This window comes from Triturus cristatus, chromosome 8, assembly GCF_964204655.1.
Source record: "Triturus cristatus chromosome 8, aTriCri1.1, whole genome shotgun sequence".
Taxonomy (NCBI): Eukaryota; Metazoa; Chordata; class Amphibia; order Caudata; family Salamandridae; genus Triturus; species Triturus cristatus.
Window position 1 is genome coordinate 220053971 of NC_140591.1, and position 20124 is coordinate 220074094.

The 20124-nt window shown below is 41.7% G+C and overlaps 1 protein-coding gene across 1 annotated transcript in view; it reads left to right on the top strand.

The window, feature by feature from the left end:
• The first annotated feature begins 2267 nt into the window (after positions 1-2267).
• MED17 (mediator complex subunit 17) overlaps positions 2268-20124 on the top strand; it is a 124793-nt gene continuing 106936 nt past the window's right edge. Inside the window, exons 1-5 of the mRNA XM_085621395.1 lie at positions 2268-2634; positions 7789-7955; positions 9749-9968; positions 17871-18007; positions 18093-18177. Coding sequence (XP_085477521.1) covers positions 2394-2634; positions 7789-7955; positions 9749-9968; positions 17871-18007; positions 18093-18177 — 850 coding nt within the window. The 5' untranslated portion in view covers positions 2268-2393. The remainder of the gene's footprint in view (positions 2635-7788; positions 7956-9748; positions 9969-17870; positions 18008-18092; positions 18178-20124) is intronic.

The following is a 20124-nucleotide window of genomic DNA, read 5'->3' on the forward strand; positions in this document are numbered from 1 at the left end:
ATGGGGGAAATCTTTTAAGTTAATCACAGATCATAAACCTTTAGTGTTCATGATGGATGGTGTACGTTCTGGTAATGCTTCTTCCAGACTCATTAGACTCATCGCTAGGTTGCAAGAATTTAATTTTAAAATTCAGCATATTTCCGGGGGAAAGAACATCACTGCAGATTGTTTGTCTAGATTGCCAGCTAAGGATACCAATGAAGATTTCTATGTTGACAATCATGAATGTGTAGTTGCCTTGGTGGATGTGTTAAACAGTTGTGAGGGTAAGGTTTCTGAAGCTGACCGGATCAAATTTTACAATGAAGACATTTTACTTAACAAAGTCAAAAAGTTTCTTGTCCAAGGATGGCCTCCCATCAGGAACCTTGAAGCAGGATTACACAGTTATGAACACATTTCTAGTGAACTCAGTATTGAGAATGGATTTTTAGTTAGACATAGTGTGTTTGTTCCTCCTACGGGTCTCAGGTCTAAGCTTATTGAGTTAGCTCATCATGGTCATAATGGTGTCTCTGGGACTAAGAGATCTCTTAGACAACATTACTGGTGGCCTGGGATGGATACTTCAGTGGAGAAATGTGTTGATGCTTGTGCTATTTGTGTGCGTTCGGATAAACATTGCAAAGTTTCATGTGAGCCTGTTGGTTTACAAGAAATTCCAAAAGGACCTTGGCAGAAGGTATCCATTGACTTTTCAGGTCCTTATGATATTCTAGGCAGACAACACAGATTTCTCATTGTTTTGATTGATAATTTTTCTAAATGGATTTATCACACTTTCATTGAGAATCCTAACACTGATGAGGTGATCAAATTTTTAGAAAAGATCTTTATTGTTGAAGGTTTTCCTAGGTTACTAATGTCAGACAATGGTGTTCAGTTCATTTCATCCAGAATGGGTTCTTTCTTTAAAAAATGTGGCATCCGAGCCGAGAGAGCTCCTTTATATTGTCCTAAAGCTAATGGTCAAGTGGAGAGGGCTAACAGATTCATTAAAGATGGTATTCAGTGTGCTTTGGAGAGTAGGAAGAATGTTTTTGATTTTCTTTATGAGAAGCTTTGGTCATATCATACCATGCCGCACTCTGTGACAGGAGTCTCTCCTTTTTATTTGATGAGAGGAAGAGGGAGTTGTACACTGGTGTCACCGTCTTTTGAGTTGAGTGTTTATAGGAATTTTGAGAAAACTATAGATAAGATGAAAGACAGTTTGGAAGAAGCTGCCTTAAAAAATAAGGTATACCATGATGACATTCATAGAACCAAGTACAAAAATATATGTGTTGGCGATTGGGTATGCATCATTAAGCCAGGTTTGCCACGCAAAGGTGTTTCTAGATTCTCTGCTCCAGTACAAGTCATTAAAGCCTCTGAAACTGCTGTTCTTTTACACAAAAGAGGTTGGTGGAATAAGAGTTCCATCATTCTTCTTAAACCTGGGCAAGAAAAATTGTTTGATGTGCTTGATTCCAATGATTCCTTTTTGGATGTAAGACTTTCCAATAAGAAAAGTGTATGTGGTCCCAGTGTTAGACATTCTATTGAGGATACACATTTGGCTAGTTCATCATCTGAGTGTGAGTCTAATTTGTGTTCTGATTCATCTGTTCCTGTCTCCGATTCTCACAATCTCTCTTCTTCTGAGGAGATTCTTTCTGGGAATACCATTTCTGATGTTCCTGTGAAAAGGGTGGTGAAATTGCCCAAGAAATATGAGGGCTTTGTTTTAAAATGATTTATTTTATTTTTCTTGTGTTTTGTTTTCGTATGTCCTGTTTAAAAAAAAGAAAAAAAAAAAAGGACATGTTGTGTATTATCCTTTTCATTAGTACTATTCTTGTTGGAAACTTCATATGTCACTACTCTGATGTAGGTGCGTTCTGTGTTACTGATGAGAATGCTGTGAGGAGGAGAGTGCTCTGTGCTGACCGGTGCTGGAGGGTCTCTGTCATCCGCACTGGTGGGTTTATTTACATGTTTATTTGTCAATAAACATCCGGATTTTACAATCGTCTGAGACCCGTCTTTACACTGGCTAATGTCCAATTCATCATCTTCCTTTCTTATTCTGCATGCATGTTTCAATATTACAATGCAGGCGCGGTTCAAGAAATATTTAACAACAACCGCATTTTATTATTGTCAGTTTGCTTTCTGTGTGCCTTCTGATTACATTGGAGCGATGATTCATTCTGGTTCAACATGGCCGCTGCTTTTGCCATCTGAAATATACCGTTCTAGTTAACAGTGAACCACGCGGAAGTAAAGGCAGCGTGACAGTTTTGTCCTGGCGAGGCACCCGTACTGGGCATCGTTTGCAGAGCTCCGTGGTCTTCGGTGCAGTCTTCTCTTTCGTGACCCTGTTAGTAAACACCACTTTTGGGATCATGTCGGGCCCAGGGCCCGTGCCCGCTGTGCGGATCAGCATTGAGTCGGCCTGCGAAAAGCAGGTGCAGGAGGTGGGTCTGGATGGATCCGAGACCTACGTGCAGCCCCTGGACATGTCCCAGAACCTAGCTCGCCTAGCACAGCGCATCGACTTCAGCACTGGGTCCGGAGGCGAGGACGAAGCGGGTGGCTCTCCCACTGGTCGGGACTGGGCTGTTTCCGAACCGGAGGACGACGAGGGTAAGGAACGTGGTCCAGATATGGAAATTGGGGTGTACATTTGCTCGCGGTAGATGTATTGGAGGCAGTGCTTTAAATATCTGCACTTCACATCTGCTTCTTTAATTTTAATTGGAGAGAAGCAGTACTTCTCAGTAGCAAACGGTTACCCTGCCTGGGAAAGTGAGTACCGGTGCTTCTGGTTTTCCATTTCAAGCACTGATTGTGGAGCATTTAAATAGCGCTTCAGATGCAGTTGTGGAGCGCCTTCTCTGACAGGTTACATACTACGCCGGGAAGAGTGCGTGGTTAACAGTGCTTTATTGTGCGTCTATGTTTCCACCAAAGAGTGATCAAATATGTTCTTTTATCATGTCTTGCCTATCCGTGTGATGTACTAGGGGGTGTGATGCATAGGCGTGGGTAAAATTGCAATTAGCTGATGATTAGAATATACTTTAGAAGTGCAGCGTTACGTTTCTGAGTTTTTGTTATGCTAGAGGTTTGGATTTATCCGAATGGCTTATGTTACAGCTACTCCCTTTTTTGTGGGGACTAAAATATGTAGGCAGGTATCCAGAGGAACAGTGGGATACATTTGTGTGTGTTTAAAAACGGGGTGGGGTAAATGGAGAAGGCCCAGTAATCCATATGGCAACATGCTCGAGATAGTGATGCTGTTATATGTGTAAAATAATGACAAATGAGTGAGAATAGAAGTTGGTGACGAGCTGTAGCCACTCATAAAGATTAAAATGGAAAGGGTGTATTAAGAACAATATTTCTAAGCTTTTAAAATGCTACCAAAAAAGATCCCATACTTTTTGTTAGAAAAAGAAATGCACTTTTATTATTAGTAGTATATGACACCTAGTGGTTAAATGGAGACAATGTGATGAAAATAATCTTTCCCTGCTTCCAGTTTTTTGGCTAGGATAGCTGCATGGCATAGATTTGGTAGTTTTCATGTTGTTTAATCATAGGGAAGCTCTTCTTTGATTTCCGAGTGTTATGGAGCTTTCAGGAGTGTCTCCACAAGTTAACTTTCAATCTGATCTCCTTTCATTGTCCCAGCAGTCTAAGGATTAACTCTGCCGTCATCAGTAGGAAGAAGCGTTTAATTGTAAACAATAGTAGCCAATAGGTGTAATTTCCTGTTTGAGAAGACTCTTAATTCATCTTCCATGAATGTCTGCTCTAGCGAGCAAAGTGTTTATCTATTCTTCTGGACTACTTCAGCCTTTGCAGAGCGAGGCCTTTGCCTTCATTGTTTTTCCAAGAAACTCAAGCCCTGGTCCCTCTAGGAATATTTTAGTAAACAAATCACTCTACACCTTGTTACTTCATGGCTGGTCGCAAACCCCGATGCTTGTATTTCTGGTTCTCAAGCATTTAGTCCTATTGTGCTCATAATTACCATTACAAAGAAGGCACCATGCTACCTACTTATATCAACATTAGTAGTGGAACTACGTTGAATCCTGCCATCTGAGAAAAACTCAAACTACCCTTTAATACTTCAGGGCTGGTGCAATGAATCGTGCTAGCCTGCCTTCTTCCTGAGCACTTGATCCCATCCTCCTGACCCCCACCACCCAGAGGATATCACCTGCAGCCTGTTTTTGTCGACATTAGAAGTATGTTGAGGCCTGCCAACTAGGGAAAATTGAGCACTCACTTTTTTCAAATCCAATGATTTTGCGAACTGACCTATTTACTTATAGGTCGGGTCACAAAATAGGGAATCACAGAAGGTCGCAGAATGACCTCCCTAATTTATAATCACTAGGCAGGTCGCAATTAGCGATTGGCTACACTCCGGAATGGTGGCCTGCAAGGGACAGCAGACCACCATCCCTGTAATTGCATTTCATAATCGAAAAAGGGTGTATCATACAAATGGTGCCCTTTTCTAACTATGTGCATATGTTTTTCTGTGCCTGGACAGCCTTCATTTTGAGTTTGAGCATCAGAGTACATGCGCTGTCTGCAAGACCTGCTGTAATCACTCCACAGGGGTGAAATTACAGATGCTGCTTGCCATTGGCTGACAACTCCTTCGCTGCTCCTTATTGGCTGGCCAATTAGTTTTCTTACATCGTAGGTTTTCACTTTTTATTTATGGACAATTTTTTTTTCTTATAAAAGTGCCTCATTCCGTGCTTTACCTTTAATGGTGGCCGGGGCACTTTCTTTAGACACTGCTAGTCTAAAAAACAGGTGCGTGGCCGCTATGAAAGTAAAATCACGAAATGGGGTGCTTTTATAAAAAAGCATTTGTCAAGTTGGAAAACAAAGTGCGGCATGGGGCTCTTTTACAAACACCCATGTCCCAGGGACATCAATTGGGTATACCCTTTTTGGTAACGTCTTTTACAAAACCAGCATTTGCAATTTAATAGCTCTCGCATTAATAAACGTTTGAGCTATTGGCTTTGTAAATAATAATGCAACGCCAATAGTTCAAGCTTTCTGTAATGCAAGACATATTGCATTGCAAATGCTTGTTTTTATTTTTTCTCCGCTTACTTCTTTAGTTTTAATCAGTGTATATATCACCAGCTCTTTAAATCTGTTGAGGCAACATAAGTTATGTCTTCACAAATCTTCGTCTTCGCTTTCCAAAGTCTTAGACTAGGGTCAGAAAAGAGATAGATGAATGACACTCTGGAATTTATTGCTGTAGCAATGTGCCATTAGGTGACAATCATGCTCCTGCAAATGTCATACTCCTCAACCTATCCGCACATTGCGAGTAAATGAGTTACACTTTGCAACAGAAGGGGGATGGGAGCACACTGCTACCTCCCAGCACAGTTCGCCCCTTTGCATCATGGTACATGCAGTTCAATTTAAATGCTTGAAATTTTGCAGAGTGTCTCACCAAAGTTGGTGCAGGTGAGTGCTGTTAATCTCTAGACACATGTGTTTCTGGATTTCATCCTTCTTCAGTAGAGATAAAACGAAATTCTTCTGGGGTTTGCTGAGAAAGCTGCCACAATCCTCTCAGGTCTCTGTACCTCTCCCTGGCGCACAGGTGCCTCCCATGAGCTCGTCAGCCCAGTGGCTCAAGGGAGCCTTTTTGAAACAGAAGGGGGATGGGAGCACACTGCTACCTCCGAGCACAGTTCGCCCCTTTGCATCATGGTACATGCAGTTCAATTTAAATGCTTGAAATTTTGCAGAGTGTCTCACCAAAGTTGGTGCAGGTTAGTGCTGTTAATCTCTAGACGCATGTGTTTCTGGATTTCATCCTTCTTCAGTAGAGATAAAACGAAATTCTTCTGGGGTTTGCTGAGAAAGCTGCCACAATCCTCTCAGGTCTCTGTACCTCTCCCTGGCGCACAGGTGCCTCCCATGAGCTCGTCACTTTGCACCCTGATATTAGAATCTTTTCTGTATCCCTCATCTACCTTCTATTTTCATTATTCTCTTTTCTCACCACCCATGAGCTTGGCAGTAGCCTGTGATTGAATCCCAGAAGGCTTATAGAATTTGAAAGCAGAAATGAACCTTGTTTATATGAAATATTTCCTAGTCCAATGTAAAGAAGTCTGTAGCAACAGAAGACATTTTTATTTTATTTTGGGTTTTCCTTAAGCTTTACTAATTACCATGTGATAGCCTTAGAGTAATTTAGAGTATGGGTACGTATAAGAGGGCACAGTGAATTGCATTTGCCTGAGGTAAAAGCTGGTGAGATAGCAGAGTCTGAGTCAACTTCTGACTGGGCAGGACAAATGCCTTACTCTGTCCTGTCACTAATAGTCTACCAGTTTTAGGTCGAGCCTAGCGGCAGCGCGCATGCTTTGCGAGGCATGCTGTATTAGGGTATGCACTTGCAGTCCCGCCCACTCTCCGCCCACATTTGTCATTGGCTTTGTGGCTTCTGATTCGTCTGATTCGTGTGTGTGTGTGTGTATATATATATATATATGTGTGTGTGTATATATGTATATATATAATATATTTTTTAATTTAAACTGAGTGCAGCACCCGCTTTAGGGACACCGCGCTCGGTTTTATTATTTAAAAAAATATATACTTTAGTAATGAGCACAGCGCCTGCTTCAGGGACACCACAGTTTTGTTTCCTTTTGTTTTTTTAACTTTAATAATGAGAAAAGCGCCCACTTCACGAACACCGCGCTCTGCAATACAATATGTATTGCTTTTGGTATTGTAAATGACAATGCCTTTACATTTTTTATGAAAGGCATTGCCATTTACAATGCCAATAGCTCAAAAACTTGCAATTGCGAGACCTATTGCATTGTAAATGCTTGTTGTTATTCTTTTGCTGTTCTGCTTCATTCCAGGTTAAGGGCCTATCATGTGGCAATCATTTAAGTGAAGCCACTGCCTTGATTTGTATAAAGCAGGGCTTCAGTATCACTTGTTACTCTAATAAAAGATGTTAGGTTTATCATGCACAATCTGCCATGGATATTGGTGGAAAAGGCCAAAGCCCATGACATATATAACCAACTGCCAGTCTTCTCCTATCCTTGAATAAAGAGACAATAGCCACTTTCGACTATGGCTAGAAATACATCACAGTGCATTGCTGAGAAGCTGCTGTAAAATGTCAGAAAATCACGAAGCCCCCTTGGAACTCAGATTGTCCAGTCTGTTGTTGAAATAACAGACAGTGCTGTCAAGACAAAATTAGAAGGGTAGTTTGTCCCCTCTTTCCAACCATCCGAGGACTTTCTCCCTTTACACTCTACTTGTGAAACAGCACAATGAATACAGTACCTAGGATGGCTCAACTACCTTGTGACACTTACTGGCTGTGGACCTTTGGAGGAGAGGACAATTAGTGGGTCACAGTAGTGGGACTGCCTCTTGTGCATATTTTATTCTTGTTGATTTGTTAGTAGTGCCACCGTCACAAAGTTGGGTACATAGACACTTGCAATTAAGCTAACGTTAAAACTTGCAAAATTAGCTTTTATTGTCATTGTTTAGCTCCTAAGGAATACATTATTGTTTTTTAACATATAAATGTTTCTTGTTGAACTATTATGCCTACCTTGAAATAGCTTGATCTCTTTGTAAATTTGAGGGATGTAGTAATTGGTTGGTAGACAGACATTGGAAGAAGGAATAGCTCAACAATGCATTATGTGTGCCCCTGCTGCACTCAGTACTCATTATCTTCTCATTTTCAAGGTTTGGTAAAGTTTCAGCCCTCTCTGTGGCCCTGGGATTCAGTTAGGAACAACGTGAGAAGTACCCTGACTGAGATGTGCGTGCTCTATGATGTTCTCACTATTGTCAAGGATAAAAGATACATGACCCTCGACCCAGTGTCACAGGACACCCTGCCCCCTAAACAGGTAAGTGCTAATTACCAAGTTAACTAACTCGTGTAGTGGCAAATTCCTGCCTGTAGCCAGGCAAAGTGTGGCGGTCAACCTCCAGAAGAGCTCTACAAGTAAACTGAGGTTTACAGGTTTGAATTGCATATTAGTATGTGTGGCTTGAGCAGTACGGGAAAAAGAAGGTGGTGTCATGTTCTAGGCTTCCAGAAGTATGTCTTCACCTGACTAACAAATTATTACAAGGACTGAAGGTAGAACTTTACTAGTTATGTTGCAACCAGAAGTGAAATATGACATCCTCCCATTGAATCTGTATAACTGATTAAGCTACCGTACTTTATATGACTCACTGAATTATTACTTATGTCAATGCGGTTTCGGCACTACATGAATGAATGACTAGACTTATAACTCTGCTAATTGTGATTCCTTCAGGTTCTCGGGCACAGATAAGTAGAAGTGTGGAAAGTTCAACATGCATTGGTGGTAGTGCATTCTGAAGGCTGTGTAGTCAGTCGTGATATAGGCAGTTAGATTGGAGCGTATTCTGTTGCACGGGTGCTGTGACATTAGCATACTCGGGGCATAGAGTGGAATGTTACTGGTTTTTGATGAAGAGCCATTGGAGCAGTTTAGGATCAGAGATATCGTATCTCAGAACTTCTATCTTTCAAGGTCTGCCTTAGTGGTCTCCAGGTTTCTTGGCCACATTGGGACAAATCTGATTCTTTGACAAGTGGAAGAGGAGCAGTTTGGCAAAGTCCGGTTGGGAGATGATATTCACTCTAATACGGAGCGATCTGCTGCAGAAAACGCTAGGAAATAGGTTTAGGAAGGTGGACATTGTGAATGGATTTGCTGACCGCAGATCTGATGCTGTAGGACGACTTCTTGGTGGAAATCATGGTACAGGTATTGTTCATCTGATTTAGAATGATTAGAGGAGTCTTACAATAGATAGTTTGATAATGTATATTGTTCATCAAGGAAGGCCATTGTGTCATAAAACTAATCATGCTTGATTCGAACACATGCACTCCACGTAAATACATTTTTTCTTCTCTACTTAATCTCCAATCTGACGACTCGAGAGCTGTAGAGCAATTCGAAATATCTGATTCTTCCATCTCGCAAAGCACAATCGGTACACCATACTGCCTTCCATAGGTTGAGCATCTCATCCGGAGGATATGGCAGCCTTCGACAAGATACTGTCACAAACGTTTACGCATCTAATCCCGGAGGTAGTTCCTTGTTTACAGATCTTCAATAGAAGGACCACTTTAGTGGCCCAACCTCATGAAGATGAATTGGTTGCACCCCAGTGGTTTAATTACCTTAACTTGAGAAGCACTTTCATATTTAATGTCTTTTCATGACTTAACACTCCACCATTTTCCATTTGTCAGTGGGGATGCTCTGAAATCCGTAGCAAGCTCATGCACACCAATAAAATCAAGGCCTAGTAATTATGGAAGGCGCTCATGGAAATGATATGACTAAAAACATGAGGGAAATTATCTAAGGAAATCCACATTAAAACAGACTTGTAAAAAAGGGCAAGCTTTTTTTGTCTACAGTTTACTAACAAGCATTGTTTTTAAAGCATTTTATGCAGCAATCTGGCGCTGGAAAATTAGTTGGTTTATTGTACATATGGATTGCTTGATAGACAGATGTGCCCATATTAACAATGTCTTGCAGTATAGTCACAGGATTTTTTAGTCAAGGAAGAACATGTCTTCTATTTCTTAAATGAACATGCAAATTAAAAATGTTCACTTTTTTTTTTCTTTATTTCTTTTTAGAATCCCCCAATTTTGCAGTTGATTTCAAAGAAGAAATCCCTTGCTGGGGCATCACATATCCTTTTGAAAGGAGCAGAGCGCCTGACCAAGTCTGTAGCTGAGACCCAAGAAAATAAACGGCAGAGAGATTTCAACTCTGAGTTGTTGAGGCTTAGACAGCATTGGAAACTGAGAAAGGTGGGAGATAAAATCCTTGGGGATCTAAGCTACAGGAGTGCTGGTAGGTGGTTAATTTTTCGCTGTAAACTCCGCTTCACGGGACAGCGTGTGCCCATAGTAGGTCTGTACTCCATCAAGTCTGAAATGTGATTGTAGCACTTTTAAGTAACACATGGGCAAATGCACTGCTTTATTAACCACAAACGCCAATTGCAATGGAAGAAAAAAGGTTTTGTGATATAGGACCCAGTTGGCACCAAAGATAAAATAAAACCTCTAAATGGTCACTCTACAGAGTTTGCTGAGGCGGTTATGTCTCCAGTATTTACATGTGGGTGCACTGGAATATTTATATTGTTTCCAAGGTGTGATTTTTGCACCTAAATGTGATTTTCTTTTTTTCCTCTTACAAATAATGTACACTCCTACTGATGCACCAAGGGAGAAAGAATTTACACCTGCTTGTGCTTTGGCACCAAAAATTGATTTAGCAGCTAAATGTCTTTTTTTTTCTTCTTTTTTTGTTTGTTTTAGTTATGCATCTAAATCTGGTTTTGCACCCAAATGCAATTGTTACTCCTTTTGTTGCTGCAGTGTGATTTTTCACCAAAATCTGTTTCCTCCTAAGTGTGATATGCAGCCACAAAATTGTTTAACCCTCCTACTGGTATTCCACCCAGAATTATTTTGCACCTCAATATGTAATCACCAGTGTTATTCAATACTGATACACCCCTCTTATACCTAATGTGACATTTTACTACTGCATTTTCTCCCTGTACTGAGTGATTTTGAACCTAGTGCACTCCTGGTATTTGCACCAAGGGTGGTTTTGCACCTGTCTTTGTGCACTTTATGTGGGTTTTAATTGTAAATGTAATTTTGCAGCTATATTTGTTTATTTTGTGGTTAAGTGTATTCATACTCCTACTAATGGTGCACCTAAAAGTGATTATTTGTGCTTACCGAAGGTGGTGATATAATGAATAATTCCTTTTAAACCTAATGTGACACCTTAAAATGACGCTTTCTCTGTGTACTAAGTTATACCTCGTGGCAGCATTTTAGGGCTGATCCACAATCTGCGGCTCAAGATCAACAGCCAGCAAATTTTTTGTGTGATCTTAATATGCCCACCATGTCTGAAACAAAGAGAGCTTCTTATCAGATCAGACTCTAGGATGCACACAATAAAAACCTAGATAGCCTAGTCTCTCTATCCTATGCAAAACAACTCTAGAATATCGCAAGCACAGAGCCTTGAGAGCCAGCTTGGGATTCTTAATCGTGGCAAATATCATAGTCTTAGACTCGACTCTTAAAAACTGGTGTAATTTTTTTCCACTAATGATTGATTGATGCACTAACCTTTTACATATTTGTCTCAACAACAAAAAATCCTTATGGCAAAAAGCTTTATATGTCAGGTTACCATAACCAGATATGTGAGCTACTTCTCAGCCTGCATTAAACTCCGAACGTTGTGAGCCAATATTCGTCTATGAACCTTCATATTTTACCACATGTTTGATACCCTGAAGGCCTTAAAAGCTTCTTCCAAGGTTAGGGATGTTAACATAGGTACCATGTCTACCATCTGTTCTATGGCACTACTAGCTTTCCCTCTTCCTCTCCTATTTCTCCACATTATCATCCACACACTGCACAGGGAATGAAGTGAGACAGCTTAATGCCTGCATAATTCGATGTAGTCTGCACCGTAATCTGGAACTGAGTTGCTGCTGCCCTGGCACAGAGCAAAATAAAGTCAAGGAACAAACCCACAGCCCTCTAGTATTCACTTCTGCACCTCAATACAGCCAACCTTTTCCAACCAGCTGCCTGATTCAGTGCAGCTATACCAAAACAGCACACAAACTGTATTTTCACAATCCCTTACTCCTGGCCAGAAAATACAACTCTTATCCACTCTTCAAAATGAACTTCCTGATGTGAAATTGAATGAAGTGATAAAAGTGTGCATATCTCACTCCCAGTCTCTCCCACAAACACTCTCCTCTTAGGGACTGCTCCTCTGTCTCCCCCGTTACCCTTCACTCAACACACCTCCTCTTCAAGAGCCCAGCATGCACACCAACCTCAGTGTTTGGAGCATGCCTTTATGCAGACTGCCTCAAACACACCCCATGCACCCACAAATCCAACAACGCATCTTGCTGCCATAATCTCCAGAGCTAGATGTTGGAAACACCAAGATCAGTCCATCCAAACCCCCTAAACGTCACCACCTCTCGTCATTTTCTCATATCCTACCTAACACTTCAAAGCTGCACTCCTTAACTGTAGGCCTTCATTCTTTAAGGATATTTGTATAAATGATCTCATCAAAGACTGACCTTGATTCCACAATACCAATGGAAACCTGCTTCCGCTTATCCTTTATATCACTATCTTACCACTAAAGCCCAACATCCTCCACCTTGATAAAACAGAAGTAGGGGTGGCCTTTACCACATGAAGTTCCTCAAATGCAATTTGATCAACTCCATAAACTCGTCCTTATTCTAATGATGTTCTGTAGAGATAACTGTCATCTTCACCACTGGGTCTCGACGTCTTTTGCTACCCTCCTGCAGGTCAAAACAGTTTTATTACTAGTTTTCTTCATTATTGCATTGACCAACTCTCCTCCTCTTATTGATGAGATTTAGCTGGGAAAAACTAGACTGCCCCCGCACACTCCTCAAATCGTTCCCATCAGGCTGCAGCTTACTACAGCATTGCATCTTCGTAGCGGTAACAAAGGTTGTGTCCGAGACATAATTTTCACAAAGCAATATCACTTACAAACCTTTAACTCTCTCAAATCCACTTATTCCGTCATTTCCAGAGTCTGACTCGAAAGCATACTTCCTGTGTTAAAATGTAGACGTATTTGGTGAGATCAAACATATTGACAATATGCTTTGGCAAAGCCAGTGGGTGTAATTATGCTAATGTTTGGAAACACAGACATGCACAAATACACACAAGCTAGTTGTGCCTTGTCCCTGTGCAACAGTTTTTTCTATGCCTTGTTTATTCTCCAAGCCTGTGATGCTTCTGTTTTCTTTCTCTGTGCTTTCAGTGCTGGTGTCACTCAGCACTGCAAGCTTGGAGAATGACCGATGTGAGGCGCCGAAGGAGGGAGGTCGCAAAGAGGCGCTACACAAACAGTCTGTGCCCATTTAAGCATGCCTGTGTTTGCATAGATTAGGATATTAAAGTCAGACATAATGGCTTTGCCGATGCTTGTTTTTATAAAGCACTTAATATCATGGTTTTGCTTATTGACGTCATTTGGGGGTCGCAACTTTGACCTCTTGCTTGCTCCCTGATGCTCCTGGCACTTGCTTTGCGACCCCCGGCCTCAGAGGGCCAATATTGCCTCCTCTGAGGCCAGGTGTCACAAAGGAAGTGCCAGGAGTGGTAGGGAGCAAGCAAGAGGTCACAGCTGCGACCCCTGATTGTACACCTCTGTGGAGAATTGGTGCTAATTAAACCAGCAATGCAAATGGTGTTCAGTTTATCAGCATGCAAATGATGGAAGGTTTACAAATCCATGCTGACTTCTGAAATTATATCCTTCAGTTTGCACACGTTTCGGCTGCAATCTATTTACAGAATACAGATTAAATTACTTCACATGGTGTATGTCCCCCCCCAGTTGTCCAGAATCTACTTATTTGTGTTCGTCACTGCAACTTGGGCACGAGGATCCAGGGCAGTGCCTCTGTCCCCACGGTGGACCCCTCCTGGCACATGGGAATTGCTGTTTTCTCCTTCATTAGGACGATGGTTCTAATTTCACAATGGCCCCCTACTGGCTCACAGGAGTCGCTGACTTGTCCTGCAACAGGGTAATGGCTCTTACTTCACAGGGCCCCCTCCTGGCAAACGGCGGTCACGACTTCTCCTGCACAAGGGTGATCGGCCTTACTTCAGGGTGTCCCTCTTCTTGCTCACAGAGGGTTGTCGACTTCACCTGCACCGGGGCAATGGTCTTTACTTCACATGGCCCCCTCCTGACACACAGGTGTCGCTGCCTTCTTCTGTGCATCGGTCCCATCTGGACCAGGCGTCTTAACACTTTGATCACTAGGCTGCACTTGGCAGGATCTTCGCTTGGCCTCGCTCCATTCATGCGCTCTCCTCTGCCTCACAGAAGGCAGGTGCTCTAGGCTCAAGACAAGTGATCTTGACTTCTAGGTAATGCCCCTCACCCAGCTGGAGGAATAGCAGACCTTGGTCCCTAATCCTGGTCCCAGTAGCTAGAAGTCATGAGTCCACTCCCCACTGACTAGAAACTCTTCATGGAATCAAAGAGATCTTTGCTATACGTAGAGCGTGCTATTTTCCCCTTCCTCCAGTGTGTGTGTTCCCACCCCAGCACTAAGGAATGTCAGCAATCCACACATTCTGTCTGGGGTTTGCAGCGTTTCTAGGCCCTGCGGCTTACACTACATACATTCACTATATAGGCCATATAGGCCTAGAGGGATTTAAGTACACAGCAGTGGAACTTTAAATAAGTGGGCCAGTTGGCACAACTCCAGTGACTCAGATGAATGGCTGGTTCACAATGCTGATCACTACTAAACACAAAACTGGTATTCTGCCACCACTGTGCTCAAATCACTCAACGCCCGGTAAGGGCATTAGCCCTTTACCTCTCTGAGATTAGTGCTTGATGCTCCTCTACCAGGCTAATCAGACCGCATTACCATGAGACAGGCCTTGTTTATGGGCGCACACACATGAACCATGTTCACCTATAACCAAAACATCAGTACTGGGGATCCAGATATCTATGTAGCTGGGGCACTCGGGCAGGGGTGCACGTCTGTCACAATGTAGGGGATTTCTCTGTCCAAACAAAGCACACCTGCACTCCAGATGATCATGTTGCTCTCCTCTAAGTTAGAGGTCTGCCCAGATATTCAAGTTTCAGCTTCATTCCTTTATGCATAAAATGATTACTTGTTTGCTCTGTCATAAATGGATAAATAGTTTTCCGTCTCAAGCAAGTTGAGCTGTCTTGCCCAGAAATGTATGTGAGCAAACTTATCTTATGTATGCCTGTGTATATATTGCTCACTTGGGAGTTAAGTCTTCTTGCCCTGTTGCCATCCTCCTACAGAGGTGCTCCTGAAATAAAAACAAAAAATAAGTCTTCATATGCACTACTGAATTTTAGATGTTTGAGCTCACTTTGCAAATCACTGTTACAGGAATTTCAGATCCAGGATTCTTTATAACTTTGGTGCTGTTCAAATCTGCAAGAAACTTAAAAAAAAAAAAGTACTTTACATTCTTCACAGAAAGGCGTGTGCAGGCCTGTCAAGCCGGGGCCAAATAAAAATGCTGTTTAAGTCCGATAGGATTCTTTGCAGTTCTGTACAGAAAGAATTTCTGAACACTATTAAACCAAATATGGCATGAAGGTAGAACTTTACTCAATAAACCTTCTTTGCTCATTTGGTGTAAATTCATTCAGTAGTTTTTGAGAAATTAGCTTTTAACAACGGTCTTGGGTGAGGCTGGGCTACATATTACAGCTGTCTGGACTGTTCATTCGCAGAGATCGCCAAATCTGTATTCACAGAGCTCCACAAATTTAACGTTTAAAAAACACTCTCACCTGCCGGGGCAGCGTTTTCTTCTTTCGGACCATTTTTCATTGCAGAATCTAGAGTCTTGATCCGTGCAAACCAGAGCCCTCTAATTGGCTGGCTGCAACATAGAGGGAAAATGTTGCAGCTGCCATTACAGGACACAGGGAATCTGTCCGTGCGGCCGAATTAATAACAAATGTAAAGAGCGAGTAAGGAAACGGTGTGAGCAAACCTTAAGCCAAGGCCCATGGCCCCGATACTCCTATATAAAAATAAAAAAAATACTGCTGGGGTTGCGGAACCAGTGGTTGGATTCACTCCTGTGCACAAATCCCTCTTGGGGACGGCAGATCCTGTTCCAAGCTACTCTGTCAGGTACCTCAAACTCTGGACCAGCTTCATAGACCTTTGCTGATCTCAACCAACACCTGATGTACATGGCAAAAGGCCTTAGGTAACTGGTGTTGCCCAACCACAGTGTGTTAGCAGTAAACTGCTGGCGGTTGGCAAACCATGGGGTTCTGGGTTCTTTGCAGGACATGTGGCCCACTCCTGCCATCGCTGCTGCATACATATTTGCCATGCGCAATGGAGTTGGCCACCTGTTGAGGTTTGGGCACGGTGAACTCTTGAGGGTGCTATATGATTTTAAAAACACAAATCAAATTGATTGAAAAAGCAAAGGCTAAAGTGAAGCTATAGTTGTATAGCAACTCAACATCTATTAAACCAAAGCTCAGAAATTCACCTAAAAGCCACAGTTATGGTTATGACGTATGGTTAAGAATTAAAACTGAAAACCCCCTGAAATGTTCAAGTTAATGTTAGGCGCACAATCCATAACTTGCACTCCACATGCAATACTTTTTGGACCACACAATATTTATATTAATAAATAAGAACACCTAAAAGCAAACATTATGAAACAGCAAATCGTAATCAAACAAATCAATGATGCTACATTTATAGTTGTCTCTGTCAAAGTGGTTATGGTAATGTGATATGTAATCTAATCTGTAAAACGATTTATATTTGTAATTATACCTGTTCGATTAAGGGTAAGGCCTTGAGCATTGTTTTAGTGTGCAAATTATGGTTTGTGCAAGTTTTGGATTGCGCTTCTTATTCTAACTTGACAATTTGAGTAGTTTTTTCGGTTTTAGTTCTTTACCATTGCTGCCTTTTAACTTTGTGAATTCCTTTGAATTTCTGGTTTGTTAAACATATGTTGTTAACCAAAGCTAACTATATGCATATATTCCAATGAATGTAGCCCAATAATACGTTACTTAAATCAACTGCACTAACATATGCGTATTCAAACATGTATTACTGTAGGTACAAAGTCACATTCCAGTTAATCATTACAGTAGAGACAAAGTGGCACGAGAATAACCCTGTTTACTTTTTTACATTTACTTTACTAGTCACTGGGCCTCTTCAATGTGACCTTACTATACACTTTAATCCCTTGCATTTTGGTTAAATACCTTTTTTAACAAATAAACATGAAAGAATGCCACGGCATAAACCATATGGGAAGATGTGCAGAGCAAAATGTGCAATTAATTACCATTGTTGAGGGAGGAGAGGGACATTATGACCCACTCAAGGTTCCACCTGTTATGAGCCATGGCCTCTCCACCACACTCAGCAGTGGTAAATGTAAATTGATACTTGTATAGCGCACTACTCACCCGCAAGGGTCTCAAGGCGCTTGTACGAATACCGCTTTGGAACCCATCCTGGCTTTCCCTGTGAGGCGTCCACTCCTGGGCACCCCCAAGGTGGAGGCCAGGCATCCTTAGCGTTGTGGGGGCCGTTGTGGAGATTAAGCAAGCTATTGCCCAGAGTTGCAGAGTGGGACTCCATGATTGGAATGGCACCGAGGCGAGAATTATGAGGTCCGTGGAAATTTGAGCCCAAGACCCGCCGAGGCGGGGAATTGAACCCTGGTCCCGGGCTAGACCTCTGCATCATTGTCTGCCGCTCTAATCATTGAGCCACACTTGGTACGTGGTAACAATTAGCAAATTACGCTCTGCACATCTGCATATATTCTATACCTAAATATATAGTGTCATTTTGTTTAATATATAATATTTCTGCCAAGCATGTAAGCACTTTCTTCCAACACTGGTCTGAACCCTGTGTTTGGCAGGAAGAAACATGTGTTTCAAAAGAAAGATCATGATTGCGTTTCATTTCCTCTTGTGTCCTCCACTGTGAAATGTTAATGTGAGCCACTGTACTGGACTGGTGTTCGAGTGATATGCTAAGGGAATCTGTAAACCTTACTTGACCATTTCAAGGGATGAACAAATCAAGTATCTGTCTTTTATGCCTAGGATCACTCTTTCCTCACCAAGGCACTTTTGAAGTGATAAAAAATACAGACCTCGATTGGGATAAAAAGATTCCGGATGATTACTGTCCCTTGGATGTTCAAATACCCAGTGACTTGGAGGGGTCTGCTTACTTAAAGGTTGGTCTAAGAGTATAGCCTGCACATGTCTTCATGCATCTTTTATCTGTGCAAATGTAATCGTTCTCTCTGTATCTATCTGCAGGTTTCAATCCAGAAGCAATCTCCTGACATTGGTGATCTTGGAACTATAAACCTCTTCAAACGGCCGCTTCCGAAATCCAAACCAGGTTCAATTATGCTTCGCTTATATAATGTTTTTATTTGCTTCTTGAGGTATACAATGTGCAGTTCATTGCAGTTAAATGGTACCTGTGTTGCTCCTGGCACTTTGACACTCATTCCCTGAATGGTAATTTTTGACTCCCTTTTGGTCTCTAGTTTCTCTGACTTTTGTTTTTGCACACCGCTGGAGAATAACTGGTTTGTCATTTATCATTCAGCAATACACAAGAAGTTATCAATCACAAAAGTCCATTTGTTCTATCCCTCCACTATTCCTTTTCAATCCAAATAACAGACTTAACATGTCCACCACTCAAATTAATTTCATATTTCCCCAAACTAACTCCCCACTAATCCTGTTTGGGTTCCGGAGTAGCGTGCTTCCTGCCGAAAAGCACTTGAACACCTTTTAGGGGTAGCAAGTGCTATATAAATGCAAGCCTTCTCTCTTCTATCCCTCCACTATCTTTTTCAATCTAAATAACAGACTAACATGCCTACCACTCAAATGAATGTAGTATTTACCCATACTAATTCACCACTAATATTTTTGGGGTTCCGGAGCAGCATCCTACTCGCCGAAAAAGCACTTTGACGCCTAGTCAGGGGTAGTAAGCGCTATATAAATGCAATTACATCAGTCTGCTTAGTGTAGCCGGCTTCTTTGTTAATGGCCTAAGCATATGGTGCAACTTTTGGTGTCTTCCTGGGTGAAATGATAACTGAGATCAGGCATGCCAACACTAAAACTGATAATTTCTATCTCAGTGTACCTCACCCGTGCAGCCGGCCAAATCGTTACTGAAATGCATCAAAGCTGTGTAATATTCTCCCGTTAACTGAAATCTGGGAATTCTCTAGGTGAGGCGATGTTGACTGAGCCTCAGTAGTGGTTGGGCAAGAGCTGTACTTCAAAGGAGGCAAAATCGTCGGCCTTTGATGGCTCAACCATAACTTTTGTGCTGTACTTCTTCCTCCTGTGCCAGACCTCGCCACATGATCGCAGCTGCTAGTTGGAGTTGCATGACACCTCAGTTATCCATTCTCCACCGGCACAAATTTGACCTTTATAGACTGAAAACCTGAGACATCACTGACCACTGACGTCTTAACGGAGGTGGCACACTTTGGGATTAAATGGCTTTAACGGACGTGGCACACTTTGGGATTAAATCCTGCCAAATTAACGTCAGCGTTTGAACCCATGATATGTATACTGTAGCATTCTGTTGTCTCCCACTTACCTTTGCCGAGTGCAGACCGCTGTCTGTACATGGCACCCAAATGCTTGTTTTTATTTATAGCTTATAAAATCGAGCATTGCCATAATATTTGAACAATAAACTTATACCTTGTATACTCTTTTGTGTGACTAAAACGTATATGTGGAGTGATTTGGCTAAAGGGACAAAGTGAAAATTCTAGGACTTTAACGGAGGCTTGTTGTAGCATATTGGACTGGATTTTGTTTTCAGATAACCAGTTTGTGGAGCTCGAAGGATCTTGATTGGGTTTTGAATATGCCTTTACCAATTGACCTGGTAATTCAATGTGTTTTTTCTTTGATTTACTAAAAAGGAAATCTTAAACTACTACAAATTTTGATGCCATCTGATTGTCATCTTAAATAAATTAAGATAAAGGTAGGACAAAAGCTGTATGTTATGTCCGTATGTTTCCTGACAAAGGTCTTCTGTAAATTATTGCCTGTATCTAACGTTGTTAGAAAAGGAGGATTTTTTCCATTAGTATTTTATTTGGTTTTAGCAAGGAAACACAACAGTCACCTCCTCACGTATATAACGGCTAGATAAACAAGCATTTGCAATGCAATAGGTTTCGCATTACAGATACTTCGAGGTATTGACATTGCAAATAATGATGCAACGCCAATAGCACATACTTTCAGTACTGTGAGATCTACTGCATTGCAAATGCTTGTGTAGTGAGCC